This window comes from Drosophila albomicans, chromosome 3 (assembly GCF_009650485.2).
Source record: "Drosophila albomicans strain 15112-1751.03 chromosome 3, ASM965048v2, whole genome shotgun sequence".
Lineage (NCBI taxonomy): Eukaryota > Metazoa > Arthropoda > Insecta > Diptera > Drosophilidae > Drosophila > Drosophila albomicans.
Window position 1 is genome coordinate 55,005,854 of NC_047629.2, and position 15,622 is coordinate 55,021,475.

The window sequence follows — 15,622 nt, forward strand, 5'->3', positions numbered from 1 at the left end:
TATTGAGCAAGTTAAAAAAATACGCATGAAACACTTTTGGTATTTTTAGTATTTATAAAAGATTTAACGTTGGGACTTGCACTTGCAGCAAATAAAAGTACCATTTTTAATTTAACGAATTATCAATGGAGATTAAAAAATTATATTATAAAATGCGATTTAAGATAATCAGAATAATCTAAATTATAAAATATGTAGTTGAAGACATAAAATCGATTTGGTTTCTGTTAGTTACAGAAGCGTCTTGTTTCACACACCTAACATCGCAACCGCTTAACATCTGCTAAATTTGAATTCATATTTTAGTATTTAAAGAAATTAAATGAAATTAAAATTAAAATTAGTTTAAATCATTATTATAAATAACTCATTTTCCTCTTTATATTCTGTAAACTTAATTATCACCTATTGCTTTAGATAAGCCAAATAATCCATAACAGCCAAAGTTCTTTGCTTACTGTTGATAACATTGGTGAAAAATGTTAATTTTATGAATGCCAAAAAACATATGTTTTTATTCGTGTGAGGAACACGTTTTGCGTTTGCATTATTTTGAAGTAAAAAACAATGAGCGAGGACGGCAAAAAGTCGCAACTGGACGACATACAGCTGCAGCTGATCGAGCGGATTTCCAAGAATGACACCAATGGCTTCAAGCAGCTCCTGGGTCAGCTCAAAGGAGGCGTCAACTTTGTGGACGACAGTGGCATGTCGATATTGGCGCATGCGAGCTTCAAGGGCAATAAGGAGGCGGTGCAGCTGCTGTTGGACATGGTAAGTTTTGTCTACGGGGAAGTGAAGACTTCGAAAAATACTTTGATTCCTTATATGCACAGGGAGCAGACATCAATCTGAATCAGCATGGCGCGGATTATACACCTTTGCATTTTGCCGCCCTTTCGGGCAACACGAACGTTTGCCGCCAGCTGCTAGACGCGGGTATCAATGCGAATAGCATCAACAGCGTAAATCGTACTGCATCCCAGATGGCCGCCTTCGTAGGCAACCACGCCTGTGTTGAGACCATCAATAACTACGTTTCGCTGGCAAGTCTGGAGTATTATACACAGCTGCATGGGCAGCAGCAGGAGCCACAAATCCCGCCTGCCCTTTTAAAATCTTTTCACACCTTTGTCACGGAAATCAATCTGCATCCCGTTCGCATCACGCTCAATGCCCAATCACTGGGGTTACTTAAGCTGCTGGCCAATCTGCGCAAGGCTTTGACGCTGATGTGCGAGAAGGAGATGCAAAAAACACACGATATCAATGAGCTGATGGCATTCAAGTATCACTATCTGGGCTGGATTGTGGGAGAGCTGTTGCGTTGCGAGGAGCAATTCAAGGCGCAGCACAAGGACAAACCAGCGGAAGGCGATGCCGCTAACAAAGGCGGCGATTTTGTCGAGGTGTTTGTAAAGCGTGTGCTTAAGGAGAACAAGCTAGGGCAGCTGGACTATGTGGAGTTTACGGTACGCGAATGTGCGCGGGAGTTTCCTTACCGAGAGTGCACTGTATTCCGGCAGATAGCCACCCAACTGGGTGGCAAAGATGCAGCTCCTGCTTTGGTAATCCTGCGCAATGCCATCAACGGCTTGAGAGGTTTTGTGGTAAGTTTTATTGCCAGCTACAAGAGTGTAATATTAATGTCATATGTTTTTTCAGGACGAGACGAGCTACTGCAGTACATGCGGACAGGAGAAACCCGACAAGAAGTGCTCCAAGTGTAAAGCGGTGCAGTACTGCGATCGAGAGTGCCAGCGTCTCCATTGGTTCATGCACAAGAAGAGTTGTCCACGTCTGTTGGCCGCCGTTCTGGCCGGAAAAAAGGATCAGCCCAAGGCGCCCATTGATGCCTCTGAGCTGCGTGAGGAGCTGGCCAAATTGTCCGCATAACTGCATTTTAAGTCATCTAAAATAAACTCGAGAAATGTATGAAAACATTTAAATATCCAAATAAGTCCAATACTGGTTGTCGTTAAATTGCGGTAGCGCCATCTGTTAAAAGAACTGGTAATCAAAGCAGTGGCGCTATCTATCGAAAAATATCAAAACTTATCGTTAGCAGTGGCGACATCTGTTCAATAAACCCGTGAAATTATTTTTGTAGAAGTGGCAACATCTGTCCAAATCAAGCGTTGTTATGTTTGCACGCAGATCAAGCTTGTTTTAAAGTTTTACCCGCCCACTTCCGCCCATTGTCAACCAATGCAGATAACACGCGACTGCAATTTCGGGAATTTGTTAGATACAAGTTTTCAGGAATTATAAAGAGTGTTACACTATTCTTCAATCAAATAAAATAAATACAAATATGAGTAAGAAGATTCAAGCTCATTAAGTTTGTTTTTCAATGCAGAACAGATAAACTGCTCGATTAGTTATATATGAAATGCATGTATAATCGATAGCTGTCAAATAGATAAATCGATAAAGTAACTTAAATAAACTTGTCTTCGCAGTAATTTGCAACATTTCCGAGTGACAGTCATAATTGTAAAGTCTGTTGAATATTTGTCTGATTTTAATTTCGAGAATTGATTTAATGAGGAGGAATTTGAATACATCATGGATGAAGATGTAGAAAAATCATCATATCAGAGAAAAGTTAGGTAAATAATAAATGAATTCAATAAATGAATCAAGAGTCGATGTTATTAAATAATTCTAGATTGCGACTTCAAGCTATTGAAGGAGTGGAAAATGCAAGATTGTATGAGCAACAACTTAATTACAGTAATGAAAGCACTTCCGAAGAATCAGAATATGTTGAAGATAATCTATTATCTATGGATAAAGCCGTAGAAGAAACATCATATCAGAAAAGAGTCAGGTATATATTAAATCAGCCTCTGAATTTGAAGTTTGCTAGAATATTGTATTACTTTAGTATGGACCAATCTGAATACGATCAATTTACTGATGATGAAGATGTAGAATCATCCTCTCAGAGAAAAGTTCGGTAAGTATTAATTTAATATCTGAATTTGGGAATCGCAGTTATACAATATGCCATAGAGAGGGAGAGAAAGCTGAACTAAAGGCAAAACGTCAACTTCAAGCTGAAGAAATGGAAAATGACATATTTCATCATCATCATCATTATTCAGAAAATTATGAAAATACTATTGAGGAATCACAATTTAGCGGAAACGAAATGCAAAATGTACAATATAGTAAAATGGAACAATCTCAATATGATGAATATGAAGTTGATGAATTCAAGAAAGAAAATAATACAGAAAACACTTTTGAGAAATCCGAATATAATGTTGAAAATAAATTAGAATATACTCAAGAAGAAACATCATATCAGAGAAAAGCAAGGTAACTATAAAATAAATCTTTCAAATTAAAAGTTGCAATTATTCAATATTCTGAAGGCGCAAGTTGAAAAAGCAAGAGGAACGAATGAAAATGTGCAGGCTTCAGGAAATGGAGGAGCAACAACTTAGCGAAACGGTAGAATCACAATATTATAATATGGAGCAATCGCAGAATAATGCGATTCGAACCATGCAACCATCAACATATGGCCATTTTGATATCAAAGAAGAAGGCGAAGAAGGAAAAGAGGCAACATACAATAAAACACATAAGTAAACATTTATTAATAATACTACACTTTCCTCATGCTCAAAACAAATTATAATATGTTGCGCTTTGGTACTTCGAATACGTCGCACGCTTCGTTTTTACGTATTTACGTTGAAGCTTAAATGAATATAAATTAATTTTATTTTTAAAATTAAAACTTTTTAACAGACGCAAGAAAAAATCCAAGAAGAAAAAGAAGAACTTCGAAGAAGGATCAGAATCTAATGAAGACACTATGAAAGAAGGTTATCAAATACAATCCAAGTAAGCAATGATCTTATGCCTGAATTTAAGAGTAGCAGCTATTAAAAATCTCTAAATTGAAGGACTTCAACGAAGATCAAGAAAAAATCGAAGAAAAAGAAACGAAAACGAAAGGAAGATTCAAGTGATTATAATTATGTTGCGGAGGAATTACAAAATAATGAAGAAACCAGGTGAGCATCGATTATATCTTCGAATTTTAGAGTCATTCTTATTCACCGTTTATATACAACAAAATTTGAATACTTTTGTGAGTTTGACTATAGTTAGTATACTAACATTATTTCTAAAATATCTTTGAGATTTAGTCAATCTGACGAAGAATCACAATATTGTGACATGGGTGATGGTGAAAATAATAGAATGGAAGAATCGCAAATTGGTGAAAATGTTGAAGATTCACAATGGCGTAAAGAATCTCAATGTTATGAATATAATATAAAAGAATCACAATATCACAATATGGATCAATCAGAATATGGTCAAGAAGAAACATCTTATGAGAGAAAAGTTAGGTAAATACAAAATCAATCTGTCAATTTAAAAGTCGCAGTAATTAAATATTCTTAAGGCACAAGTTGAAGAGGCAAGAAAAGAAGCGAATGAAAATAGTGGAGGATGCGGCATTCTACGAGAAACAACAACAACAATCGAAATATAATGAATACGTGGCACAAGAATTACAATACGGGCAATACAACATGGAACCATCAAGATATGGCCAATTTGATATCGCAGAAGAAGGCGAAAAAGGAAAAGAACGACATTGCCATAAAAAGCATAAGTAAACATTTATTAATAATACTCCACTTCCCTCATAAATTGTTAAATGTTGCGTTTTGGTACTTTAAATATGTCGCATGCTTCGTTTACGTCTTTAAATTGTTTTAATTAATATACGTTTTCTTATTTAAAATCAATTTAATTTGAAATTAAAAATATTTTGTTGAAGCTTATATGAATATAAACTAATTTTATATTTACACTATTAATAAGTTTTAAAATTGAAATTTTGTAACAGACACAAGAAAAAATCCAAGAAGAACAAGAAGAAAAAGAAGAACTTTGAAGAAGGATCAGAATGTAACGAAGACACTATGAAAGAAGGTGAACCAACATATCAAATACAATCTAAGTAAGCAATGAACTTATGCCTGAATTTGAGAGTAGCAGCTAATAAAAATCTTTATATTAAAGAAGTTCCACGAAGAGCAAGAAAAAATCGAAGAAAAAGAAACGAAAGCTAAAGGAAGCTTCAAGTGATTGTAATTATGTTGCGGAAGAATCACAAAATAATGAAGAAACCAGGTAAGCATCGAATATAACATATCATCGAATTTGAGTCATTTTTATTCACCGTTTATAAACAAAATAAAATTTTATACTTTTGTGAATTCGGCTAATAACTTTATTTCTAAAATATCTTCGAAATTTAGTCAATTTGACGAAGAATCACAATATTGTGATATGGGGACCCAAGATGATGAAAAAGAAGAATCGCAAATCGGTCAAAAATTTGAAGACTCACAATATAATGAAAATATGGTAATGCCACAATATTATGAAAACTATAGAGAAGGATTAATGTATTGTAAAAATAACATGAGAGCATGGCAATATAATAAGAATTATATGGAATCTTCGCAATCTGAAAATCATAAAAACGAAGTACAGCTTCCTAATCCGGATTTCGAACAAGACTCAAGAAAATCCAGGTAAGCAATTTTTGATTTGAAAATAATTAAGGAAGATGCAGTATGATGTGCTCGAGAGTATGCTATTATCGTAAAATCATATCAAATATAGTAGAGTACAAAATTGATCATATTTTCAACGAAAGATCCGATAGGAGCACCCTGATTTTGTCATATAGCATTATTTAATTAAGTCTGTAGCTATTATTGTGTGTTGCAAAATTTAGATGTAAAAATATGCTTACTATCCGAATGAGTATAAAATTCTCAAATTAATTACCAGCTGAGAGAACACGCAGGTTTAGAATTATTGATTAAAAAACTAACTCTAATTTAATCGACATATACATATGTGATCAAAGGCCCCACACGAAGCGCAAGGCAACTGCAATGGAAGAGAATCCTCCGAAAATTCCCAGGTAAGCAATATTTCATTTAAGAATTTTAAAAATTAATAGATATCTTTTTGAAAGGACTTACATCAAACGTCAGAGAAATACTAACAGGTAAATATTTCTTCTAATAATGATATTTATTTATATATTGTATGTTCATATTCTGTATTCACTGATTGAACTATCGACGCATAACGCAAGAGTTAGGAGACTGATATTTGTCATGAACATTGTTAAAGTAAAGTAATTTTCTTTTGCGAAAAAACAGTAATTCATACTCTGACTGATTTTCTTGCAAACTATATGTGATATTCAGTATTGATTAGGGTAATTTTCTTTTAATCTAAATACTTAACATTTTGCGTAGGCACTAGGAATTCATCGAATTAAAAATTGTTTTTATTTTAATAAATACATAAACATAAATATTTAATAATTATCTACTTCATTTGAAAGTTTTACTACCATCAGCGACAAGACAGCAATATGGCAGTGTGAGAAAAGAGAAACCCTAGCTGAGAAAATGGCAAGGTAAGCAAATCGTAGAAATACGTTTTAAGGATTTTTTTTTCTATCTAGGAAGAAGTGTCTAACATATAAGTACATTATATAGATTTAACATTCACGATGAGCAAAGGCGACATTTTCTAAACCTTGACGATGCTCCGAAGACAGAAGCAACAGACACTCCTCCAGATGATTATAATAATTCATCATATTTATCACATGATCCTCCAATTGAGGAAGATACTAGATTTGAGCCGGGACGAGTGGAGAGCGTGCAACAGTGTCTGGCGCCCCTTCCGTATGAACGGACTGCACAAGTCAGGTGTACACATGAAAAGATGAGACCAAGCTCCGAAGAGATATGGGAAATGTTTAAGGATTTTGAGGCAGGTGGCAAGGCCGTTTGGCCTGTCACCTGTCGCATAGAAAAAGCTACTTCAACGGATGACATTGAGGAAGCAACGCCAAAACGATTGCTTAGACAGAAAGCTGAAAAAGTTCCCAGGATTTCTGCAGAGAAGCAGTTGCAGGCGGCTGTGTTATCGATAAGTGGCGACTTTGAGGATTGGAAAGTCTATGTGCCAGAGTCATCGTCAGATGAGGAAGAGAATATACCGAATTCGAAAGATGATCAGCAGGCGGATGAGAAATCGAACGAGAATGCGGAAGAGAAAACGAATGAAAAACCTAATGAGAAATCAGAGAGGAAAACAGATAAGAAATCAGATGAGAAACCGGAGCAGACACAGGACCAGATTTACGACCAGGCCGAACAACTAAAAGTCGAAACTTTTTACCAATCACTAGGACTAAGTACCGCGCTAATTTACAACTCAGAATATGTCCAAATGCTGAATATGTGTGCAACAGAAAGTGGCGTATCCGACGTAAGTGTGAGGCTCAAAGCAAAAGTCCGTAACAAGGTAAAGCAAGAATTGCAGGATGAATCCAAAGATGGTGTGAAAGCCGTATTGAGAGAGGCATCGATGACACCAACTCCATTTGAAGAACTGCCCAAAATGTTGCGGACAGAATGCAGCGTCAATTTTGAGCGTCTTGATATGTATACCAGAATCGATCTGGATCATCATATAGATCTATGCAGTCTGACGGACAAAAAACTTCCCGAGCAGGTAGAGTACGACAAATATATTCATGTGGTAAGGCTTTGGATCAAGGATAATAAGAACGCTTGGTTCTGGGAGAATGGCGCCTGCCTTATCCCCAATGCAAATGAGCGTTTAGTGGCCCAAATCTTGGAAATTGGGAAGTTCTTGGGCTGCAAAACCAAGCCGAGAATACGCCATTCCCACATAGGTCGAGTTCTGCGTTTTCCTTGGCCGATTGACGTGGACAAATTCTGTAAATATTATGGATTGTCTGACCCCGTCTTGGAGAATGACCGCAAGATTGGCTATTATGTGCACAAGAATCTAGAAGGTGTATTTGCCAAAGTATTCGCAAGTGGTCTGGTAGAGATATACGCCATGAATCCGGGCGAATCAACTGAAATGCTGGTGCTGTTAGACCTACTAACGAATCCACGATATGCAGATGAGGAGTGAACAATGATGCAAATGCACCGTAACATTTAATACTCTTATTTCTATAACTACCTTCTGAGAGTGATTGAAATTTAAAAAATTTCATTTGGCAAAAGAGTTTTGTTCTTCTGCTTGGGTAAGAGAGAATTACAATTAATCATACAATAGTGTGATTAAAAATAAATGTTTTTCTAGTATTTATTAGGAATTATTTCTGAATTGATGCGTATATGGTAATTATCAGTAACACGCATCTAATAAAAGGGAACGACCAATAAATGACCAATAAAATAATAAAGTACTATTAATGTAAACGAGAAGGAAGAATCATTTTAAAATAAAGAATTTTAATAAACTCTTTCAATCAGAAAGTACTGTTGCCTCAGATCCATAACGTATATGGTTACAGGTTAAAGTATCTAATAGATACTATCTATGTATGGTTAGTGGTGGCACTGAAGTTCACAATTGTTGTTGCAGTGAAGTGGCGCCATCTGTAGATATGGTGAGTGGAGCCACATATTCGTTGATAATCGGCATGTTTTTCAACACTGGTAAGTCGAGATACAAACCTGCCGCGATCGCTGTTGAATTTGAAGTGCTACTAACAGGTTTTTCGTTCGCTTTGAAATGAAATTAAACATTGTATTGTTGTTTGGCACGCCAGCAGATTTTATGGTCAAAATGCTTAAATACGAAATCATATGCATACATTAACAAATTTTTAATATAAAGCCAGCAAAATCGGCAACACCTTTACAATAACAATAAAGCATCATTATCCTCAATATCATCATTATCAACAGCTTTGACCGCAAAAACCGGATTCCGATTGGTCGGGCCAACAACGCACATAAAAATTCATTAAGTATATTAAAACAAGCACAAATTAGAAACGTGAGCGAAAAACATTTACATATTTATCGCATAATCTACGAATTTTGACGCTTTTTGCCACCGTTTTTAAAAAGAAAACAACGATATTAATATGCACATACATTTATTTACAAAAAAGCCAACAAATTAAGGCTCAACGTCGTTTGGCGTTTAAAAAACACTTCCAAAGCCCAAAATGCCGATGCCGATGCCGACAACAACAACATTCGAAATAAATAGCAACATCATCAGCTAATTTCGGGGTGAAAACGTGCAAATCCCATAATTTAATTGTTTCAACATTTAAAAGCCAAATTTATGTGACAAAAATTAAAACACGAAAGGAGAAAAAACAACGAACTGAGGCTTAAACAGACTAAGCCCAAAATTAGTCAAAGCAGCTTCAACTATAAAAATAATAATACAGTGGACGTTAGTGAATTATTTCGCGCTAATTTAATTTATGCACATGATATGCTAAGATTTCTATGAATGAAAATTAACTGATGAACAAACAGCAATAAACGAAGCTCAGCCATAGTTATTCTCTATGCATATGGATTATACCGATTTGGAAAGCGGCAGCGTTGTTTGAACTCACTAGGAGAACGAACTTCTTCTTGCTAGCTTAAAACTTAATTAAAGTTATTAAAGTGGAAACGTTTGGCGCCACCGTTTAGGAAGCCCGCCAGCTTGGACCGCACACGCATGCCCCATGAATGTTGCCCCTGCCACAACTGGCAGCCTTATCGAAGCAATTATGCAGGCTAAAAAGGCAGCCGACAACTGCGCAGACAGATTTGTCGCATTTGACGCGATAAACAGACTCTGCACGAGAAATGGCCATTGGCCACACCGGCACTTGGATGCCTGATTCTCCCCCATTCTCTCGATTCCCATAAAAGGTGCGATAAAAACGAAAATTTCACAAGCCAGCCAAAGATGCACAACAGCAGCAGCAGCAGCAGCCGCTGCGTCATCAAAAGGTGCCTGACAAAGTCGGCAAAGACCAAACGCCGTCGAAAAGCCGTCAAATCGGTGCTCATAATGGATGCGTTATCTGCGAGAATTGTTTTAACTACTACCGGAGTTCGTTTTAGGCCAGTTTGAGTTCGGGTGGCTTTCGAGTGGCGCTGATGGAGCACATTAATTTGCTGTGGGGCCCGCCAAAGTTGTTTCCAAACAACTTGCAAAACCTGTAAAAACGGAAGCTGCGAAGGTTGCGCGCGCTTTGGCTTTGCCGTTGAGTGCAGCAGCAACAACAACAACAACAATGGCGGGCGACAGTTGCGTGGGCCTGTTATCGATAACACTTGAGCTTTCGATAATTACGCATAATGCACAGTGTTAAACAAGGCTATAAGAATGAGGGAAAAAAACCAATATGGTGACTTTTTGTTTTTGTTGATTGAATGTTTGGCTTTATTTAGAAAGCTGCGCTTAAAACTAATTAACAGTGTAGAAAACTTAAAACTAATATAATGCACACGGTAATCACAACAAAGTTAAAAGACGCAACAACAACAAATGTTCATTAATAAGCTAAAATCGCTGAAATGCTGAAGCTGTTGCGTTTCTTAGAAGTTGTGGTGCGTGGCGAACTTGTTGCTGACGAACTCGAAGTGGAGCTGGAGTTGGAGCTGATGGTCTCTTGGGGTGTAGAAGCTGGCACATAGGTTGGCGTGGGTGGCGGCAGTGCGGAGAGCGGAGGAACTGCAGCAAAGTAGGCGGCCTGCAACAAGGCTGCGCTCGGCGCGTAGCCAAGTGCATGAGAATACGATGGAAGAGGAGCTGCCAGTGTGGGGGGAGATGCCATCGCTGCTGGAGCTGTGGGAGCAGCGTAGTAAGCCGGCGAAAGACTGCGCTGTGAATCCAGCTCAAAGTCGGAGCGTTGACGCTTCGCTTGTGGCGAGTCACAGCTGCTGACGCTAGATCCATCGTCCTCGGAATCAGCACTGGAGTTGGAGCTGCTGTTCAACTTGCGTTTGCAACGGGACTGGCCTGTCTCGCGGAAACCCTTGGCAAATGGATTGTTGTCGATCTTCAGTTTGGTAATGCGATCGTTCTGCAACACAAAATAAGAATTTAGATTAGTTAGCTGACTGAGTAGCAACTGTAATCCGAGCTAGCTGGCGACAGCAAGTAGAGCAGCTAGCAGGCACTTGAGTGTCTACTGCTCAAGTGGATGGACGAGTTACCCACCTGATAGGCTGTCACGGCCACAAACTCCGTCTCCGGAAACACAAATGCCTGCTGTGGTGCCCAGGGCAGCTGAGTCAGCTCGCTACTGCGAATGATGTGCAGACGCGGTTGATACTTGTGCATGCTAGCCAAGACAATCTGAAGAGAGAGGAAACATCTCGTTAGTAACTGCATTGCAGTCTGACAGATCAGTTGTCACTTACGTGTCCATTGCTGTCCAGTGTGTTGTTCGTCAGCTTGACCTTGTTGAAGAGCAGCGCCTGTGATTGCCAATGCGCGCCCGTTGCCGGACTATCCGGATGCAGATACATGCGTTGAGGACTCTGTGGCTCGGCACCGCCAGCTGGCACCCATTGGGAGCCGGAGAACTTGTAGCGACAGTCGCCAATGGGCACCATCTCGAGCAGCACACAATAGTTGGTCTCATCCTCGAGGCCGGAGAGGGAAACGCGCATCGAGGGGAACATGCGTCTGTAAAAGGTAAGCGAAAGAATAGAAGTTGATTAAGTGAGCAGCACAAAGATGGCATAAAACTATACATAAATCAAGGTCAAAGGCGAAGACGAAGGCGTTGCCAGGTACTTTGATTTGTGGCCACGGCTAACAAGTGTGTAATTATGAACAGCAGGAGGGCGAGGGCGAGGGCGATGGCGTTGTTGCATCGATTTAAAAGGTAACAAAAACAAATGCCATCGAACGTGAGAAGCGTGCTCGACTGTGATATACGCGTTAGCAATTCTAGTTTCTAACTTCTAAAGTATTGTCAGAAGTTTCGAATTTCTTCGACTGACATCAGATAGATAGATTAATATATGAGCAAGTTTGCAATTACCACTAAGCCATCACGCCCTTCTACCTTCTTGTGTAACAGGTATAACGAGCCTCGCACTCACAACAATGCACGCTTGAGCCGTAGATGATTAATTGCCCTCGCAACTGGGCGCAACACCAGAGAAGCTGGCGCCAAGCAATTAGACAAGATCCGAAGCTGTCGCTGTCGCGGCTTAACGGCTTCCAAATGTGGCGCTACGAGCAGTCAATGCATGGCTAATGAGCCGAGAAAGTGGACACCACATCGCTGCAGCAGCAGCAGCCACAGCAGCAGCTCCCAGACTCATAATTATGTTAATTTCAATAGTCGGTAGTCGATGGTCGCTAGATTCTCAAAATATGCATAAGATATGGAACGAGAGACTGTCTCAACTTCGACATCAACAGCAACAGCGACAAAGCGTTTCATTGTAGGCAAAAGTGTGAAAATGCAGGTAGACAGTGTCAGAGAAAGAGAGAGGGACTTCACTTGAGTTCGTTTCCCAGATCTGGGTCTGATGCGGCATTGTGTCAACGCGCACAGAGAGAAGAAGGTTTTTATGAGGGCAGCGGCGCCAGGACGGCGGCATCGATACCAAACTGCGACTGCGACTGCGCTACGTTGTTGCACTTGTTGTTCTTGTTGTCACTGCTCGGTTTTTGTGCTCCTGCTGCGTTTTGAATTATCGCTAGGCGCCACATTAGTGAGTGAGCCGACGGGTCATGGCAAATATTTGTATAGGCCCCGAGTTTGAGTGCGAGTGCACTTGACTTCTCAAGCTGATCGAATGGGAGAGAGCGACGGCGATATTTGCATAGGATGCTGCGTGGCACAATTCCGTTGAATTCTTGGGAGAAGAAGAAGACACCACCTACCTGCCACTCTTGGTGATGATCATCTCGGTTCCAATCTGATGGAATTGCTGCCACAAATCGTTATTCTCCAACTTGGCCTCCACGCCCGGCAGAGTTGGTCGCGGACTTGGCATCATCATCGTCTGTGGCTGATGCTGCGCCATGTGCAACGGCAGCATACTCGGGAACGGATCTGAAGCAAAAGAAGAAAGAGAGAGAGAAGAGATGTAATTTTAGTTTGAGTTGCTCAGAAGTTGTTTGGTTAGTTCGTTAGTTTTTTCCGTGCTATAACAATTTGTTAGAATCCTCAATTATGAATGCATCGCTATTGCTGTCTTGTTTGCTATCTTTGCCTGTTATTATGCAATATATAACACTTATATTATATCAAATCGTTGCTGCCGAGAAGGCCCATATTTAACTTAGAAAATTATAAGCCATTTCTAATTATACGGGAAACTAAACTTTTGCAACCACAAATTAATTATAAAAAAATTTGCAAGCAATAACTGTAGCTGCTTCGATTTGACATTTAATATGATATAATTACATAATTAAACTTTGACAGAAATGTAAGGAATTATTGTAAATTATCTCAAATTGATTGAAGTTGTGAATAGCAAGAGCTTTAAACAAGGTTATTTAAAAATAGCTCTAATTATTTTTTATTTTTATTGGAGTTTTTCGTACTATTGCTGATAATAAATGGTAACTGTAATTAGTTTTAGCTCTCTTCCTTCTAATTCCCGTCTAAGATTAAATACTCCACACTAGCTCCAATTTTGCCGTCGGCACTTTGACGACAACTTACCCGGTATACGTTGCATGATCTGTTGACGGTACAGCTCATGGGCCAGCTGCTGCTGCATTCTCATATCCATTAATTCGTGCATGGACAACATTTTCAAAATCAATTTCACTTAAAACTGCACTGCACTTTGGTTAGTTCTTTTATAGTTATTTATTTTCTTTCTCTAGATATTTTTGCTCTTGTGTTTGTATTGTATTTTTTTATATACTGCGCTGCGCTCTCGAAGTTCTGTCACGCACGACGTTTCGCAACGAACTGATCTTGAGTTGAGCGAGTGAGCCGCTTAGCTGCGTGCCCGTCGTAGCCGGTTTCAGTTCCACTTCCAGTTTCAGATTCAGTAGCAAGCAACACAAAAACTACCTGCCAAACCAGTTCGGGTAAACGACGCAATCTGATTGGCTGACAGCAACGACGCCGACGCCGACGACGACGCCTACGCCGACAGTAACAAGAATAGCAAAGGGCGACAGCAACAACAACACTTCGGCAACTTCGACTATGGCGTACTCGCTCTGACGACGATCACAGCGCCATTTTGTGTGTGTCGTGAGAGTCGAGAGTCGAGAGCAGCAAGAAGTAACATTAGAGTAAGTATTTGGGCCGTGCTGCGTCTGCGTCGCTGCGAGTGGCGAAGTTAACGCTTAGCGCTGTTGATTTTCATCAGCCGCAGTGTTTTTCTGCGCCACTGACTCTGCTCCCGCTCCGTCGCCGCTTGCTGTCCCGCTCTAGCGCACTCTGCTCGCATGTGCCATGCTTTGTAATTCAGAAGTGAGATTTTCCACAGCGCGCCTGTCTGCAGCAGCAGCAGCAGCAGCAATACAGCAGTCTTATGGGTAGACGGCTGGAAAAATGCTCGTTTGCTATTTTGCCTTCTGTCGAGTGTCTTTGGCTACATGTGTTTGCCTCTGCCTTTGCCGCTTTTACCGAGTATCTTTTGGGCATTTCGCTGCATTTCGTGGCGTGTAATTAGCCACCATTTTGGGCCTCTTGTTGGCATTGTCTGGCATTTTGTATTTATGTATTTTATGCAGACAGGTGAAACATAAATTTTGTTGGTTTTCTTAATTGCCCGTTTCGATCTTTCGACATACTGCGAGTCAGTCCGTCCGTTTGTCCCTCCCCTATCCCATCTCTCTTCCTCACTTTACTTTCAGTTGGTGTTTTATTTTTTTTGCCAGATTGCTGCCTGAAAATTGATACATTTTTTGGGCTCTCAACTATTGATTAGTGCTTGTCAGCACTGAAAATTGCTGCTAATCGCAGCAAGAAGTGCTCCAAGAATGCTGATATACATTTTCCCGAAACCTAATCGCTGTACACGGCTGCCACAGGAAGTCAGCGTGAATGTGAAATGGATAAGCTGTTTATGATTCATAGTCAAGGGAATTTTGTATGCATAGATCACTTTAATTTCTAGCAGATGCAATCCATTCTAGAAAGATCATCATGAAGTATCCTTATTTTGAAGAGCTTGAACATTATTCATAAAATTTACTAATTTCAAAATATTTTTATAATTTTATATTGTGGATATTAGTTAAGAACAGTACAAATTAAAAAGTTTATTGTATATAATGCTTAAAAATCATTTTTATATAGAAACTTTATGAGTAGTTTACAATCTCTTAAGAGAGTTTCTGTATTTATATGTAATCTAAATACAGATTGGCTTACGCGTTTTTCTTTGTATCTTAAATTTATTATTTTGTAACAGACTTATGAGGAAATAAGGTACTTTATTTTGGACTGAAAAAATGCAACTATGTATTTAACAAAATAGCAAAAATAAATTTAAGGAGAAGCCAAGTCAAAAGCCTATTTAATTTTAGATCGTAAGCAGCTGCTATATTTAATTTGCAATTTAGCAATTTAATGTCTGTAGTTTAACATTGATCTTGAACTAAATATAGTGTCGTCTTAGCCCACACAAACACCTTCCGCACAATTTACAATCCAAGGAAATTAGAACTTGATGGAGCTCTCCATATTGTCGCAGCAGTGACACTTTCCGGCGAATGCGATGAAAACAATTTGCACTTCAATTCAAGCGTTGCAGTGGAATCACAT

At 39.1% G+C, this 15,622-nt stretch overlaps 5 protein-coding genes across 5 annotated transcripts; 4 read left to right on the forward strand and 1 right to left on the reverse strand.

Annotated features, from left to right (window-relative positions):
- Nucleotides 1-501: 501 nt before the first annotated feature.
- Nucleotides 502-1,960, forward strand: LOC117570976 (ankyrin repeat and MYND domain-containing protein 2). Its single transcript, XM_034252921.2, has 3 exons — nucleotides 502-774; nucleotides 837-1,610; nucleotides 1,666-1,960. The coding sequence occupies exons 1-3, from the start codon at nucleotides 568-570 to the stop codon at nucleotides 1,894-1,896; spliced, it is 1,212 nt and encodes a 403-aa protein (XP_034108812.1). The 5' UTR covers nucleotides 502-567; the 3' UTR covers nucleotides 1,897-1,960.
- A 326-nt stretch (nucleotides 1,961-2,286) lies between these two features.
- On the forward strand, nucleotides 2,287-3,865 carry LOC127565667 (trichohyalin-like). Its single transcript, XM_052005312.1, has 6 exons — nucleotides 2,287-2,612; nucleotides 2,672-2,833; nucleotides 2,891-2,962; nucleotides 3,019-3,327; nucleotides 3,384-3,599; nucleotides 3,766-3,865. The coding sequence occupies exons 1-6, from the start codon at nucleotides 2,569-2,571 to the stop codon at nucleotides 3,863-3,865; spliced, it is 903 nt and encodes a 300-aa protein (XP_051861272.1). The 5' UTR covers nucleotides 2,287-2,568.
- A 64-nt stretch (nucleotides 3,866-3,929) lies between these two features.
- LOC117571575 (myb-like protein X) lies at nucleotides 3,930-5,580 on the forward strand. The gene is made up of 6 exons (XM_034253788.2): nucleotides 3,930-4,034; nucleotides 4,164-4,376; nucleotides 4,433-4,645; nucleotides 4,883-4,996; nucleotides 5,059-5,169; nucleotides 5,298-5,580. The coding sequence occupies exons 2-6, from the start codon at nucleotides 4,201-4,203 to the stop codon at nucleotides 5,578-5,580; spliced, it is 897 nt and encodes a 298-aa protein (XP_034109679.2). The 5' UTR covers nucleotides 3,930-4,034; nucleotides 4,164-4,200.
- Nucleotides 5,581-5,748: 168 nt separating this feature from the next.
- On the forward strand, nucleotides 5,749-8,273 carry LOC127565666 (uncharacterized). The gene is made up of 5 exons (XM_052005309.1): nucleotides 5,749-5,974; nucleotides 6,029-6,061; nucleotides 6,407-6,481; nucleotides 6,564-8,137; nucleotides 8,197-8,273. The coding sequence occupies exons 1-4, from the start codon at nucleotides 5,946-5,948 to the stop codon at nucleotides 8,020-8,022; spliced, it is 1,596 nt and encodes a 531-aa protein (XP_051861269.1). The 5' UTR covers nucleotides 5,749-5,945; the 3' UTR covers nucleotides 8,023-8,137; nucleotides 8,197-8,273.
- A 2,138-nt stretch (nucleotides 8,274-10,411) lies between these two features.
- Nucleotides 10,412-13,805, reverse strand: LOC117568869 (T-box transcription factor TBX6). Its single transcript, XM_034249758.2, has 5 exons — nucleotides 13,556-13,805; nucleotides 12,766-12,937; nucleotides 11,283-11,550; nucleotides 11,080-11,217; nucleotides 10,412-10,942 (listed from the first exon to the last, which is right to left on the reverse strand). The coding sequence occupies exons 1-5, from the start codon at nucleotides 13,644-13,646 to the stop codon at nucleotides 10,412-10,414; spliced, it is 1,200 nt and encodes a 399-aa protein (XP_034105649.1). The 5' UTR covers nucleotides 13,647-13,805.
- Nucleotides 13,806-15,622: the final 1,817 nt, after the last annotated feature.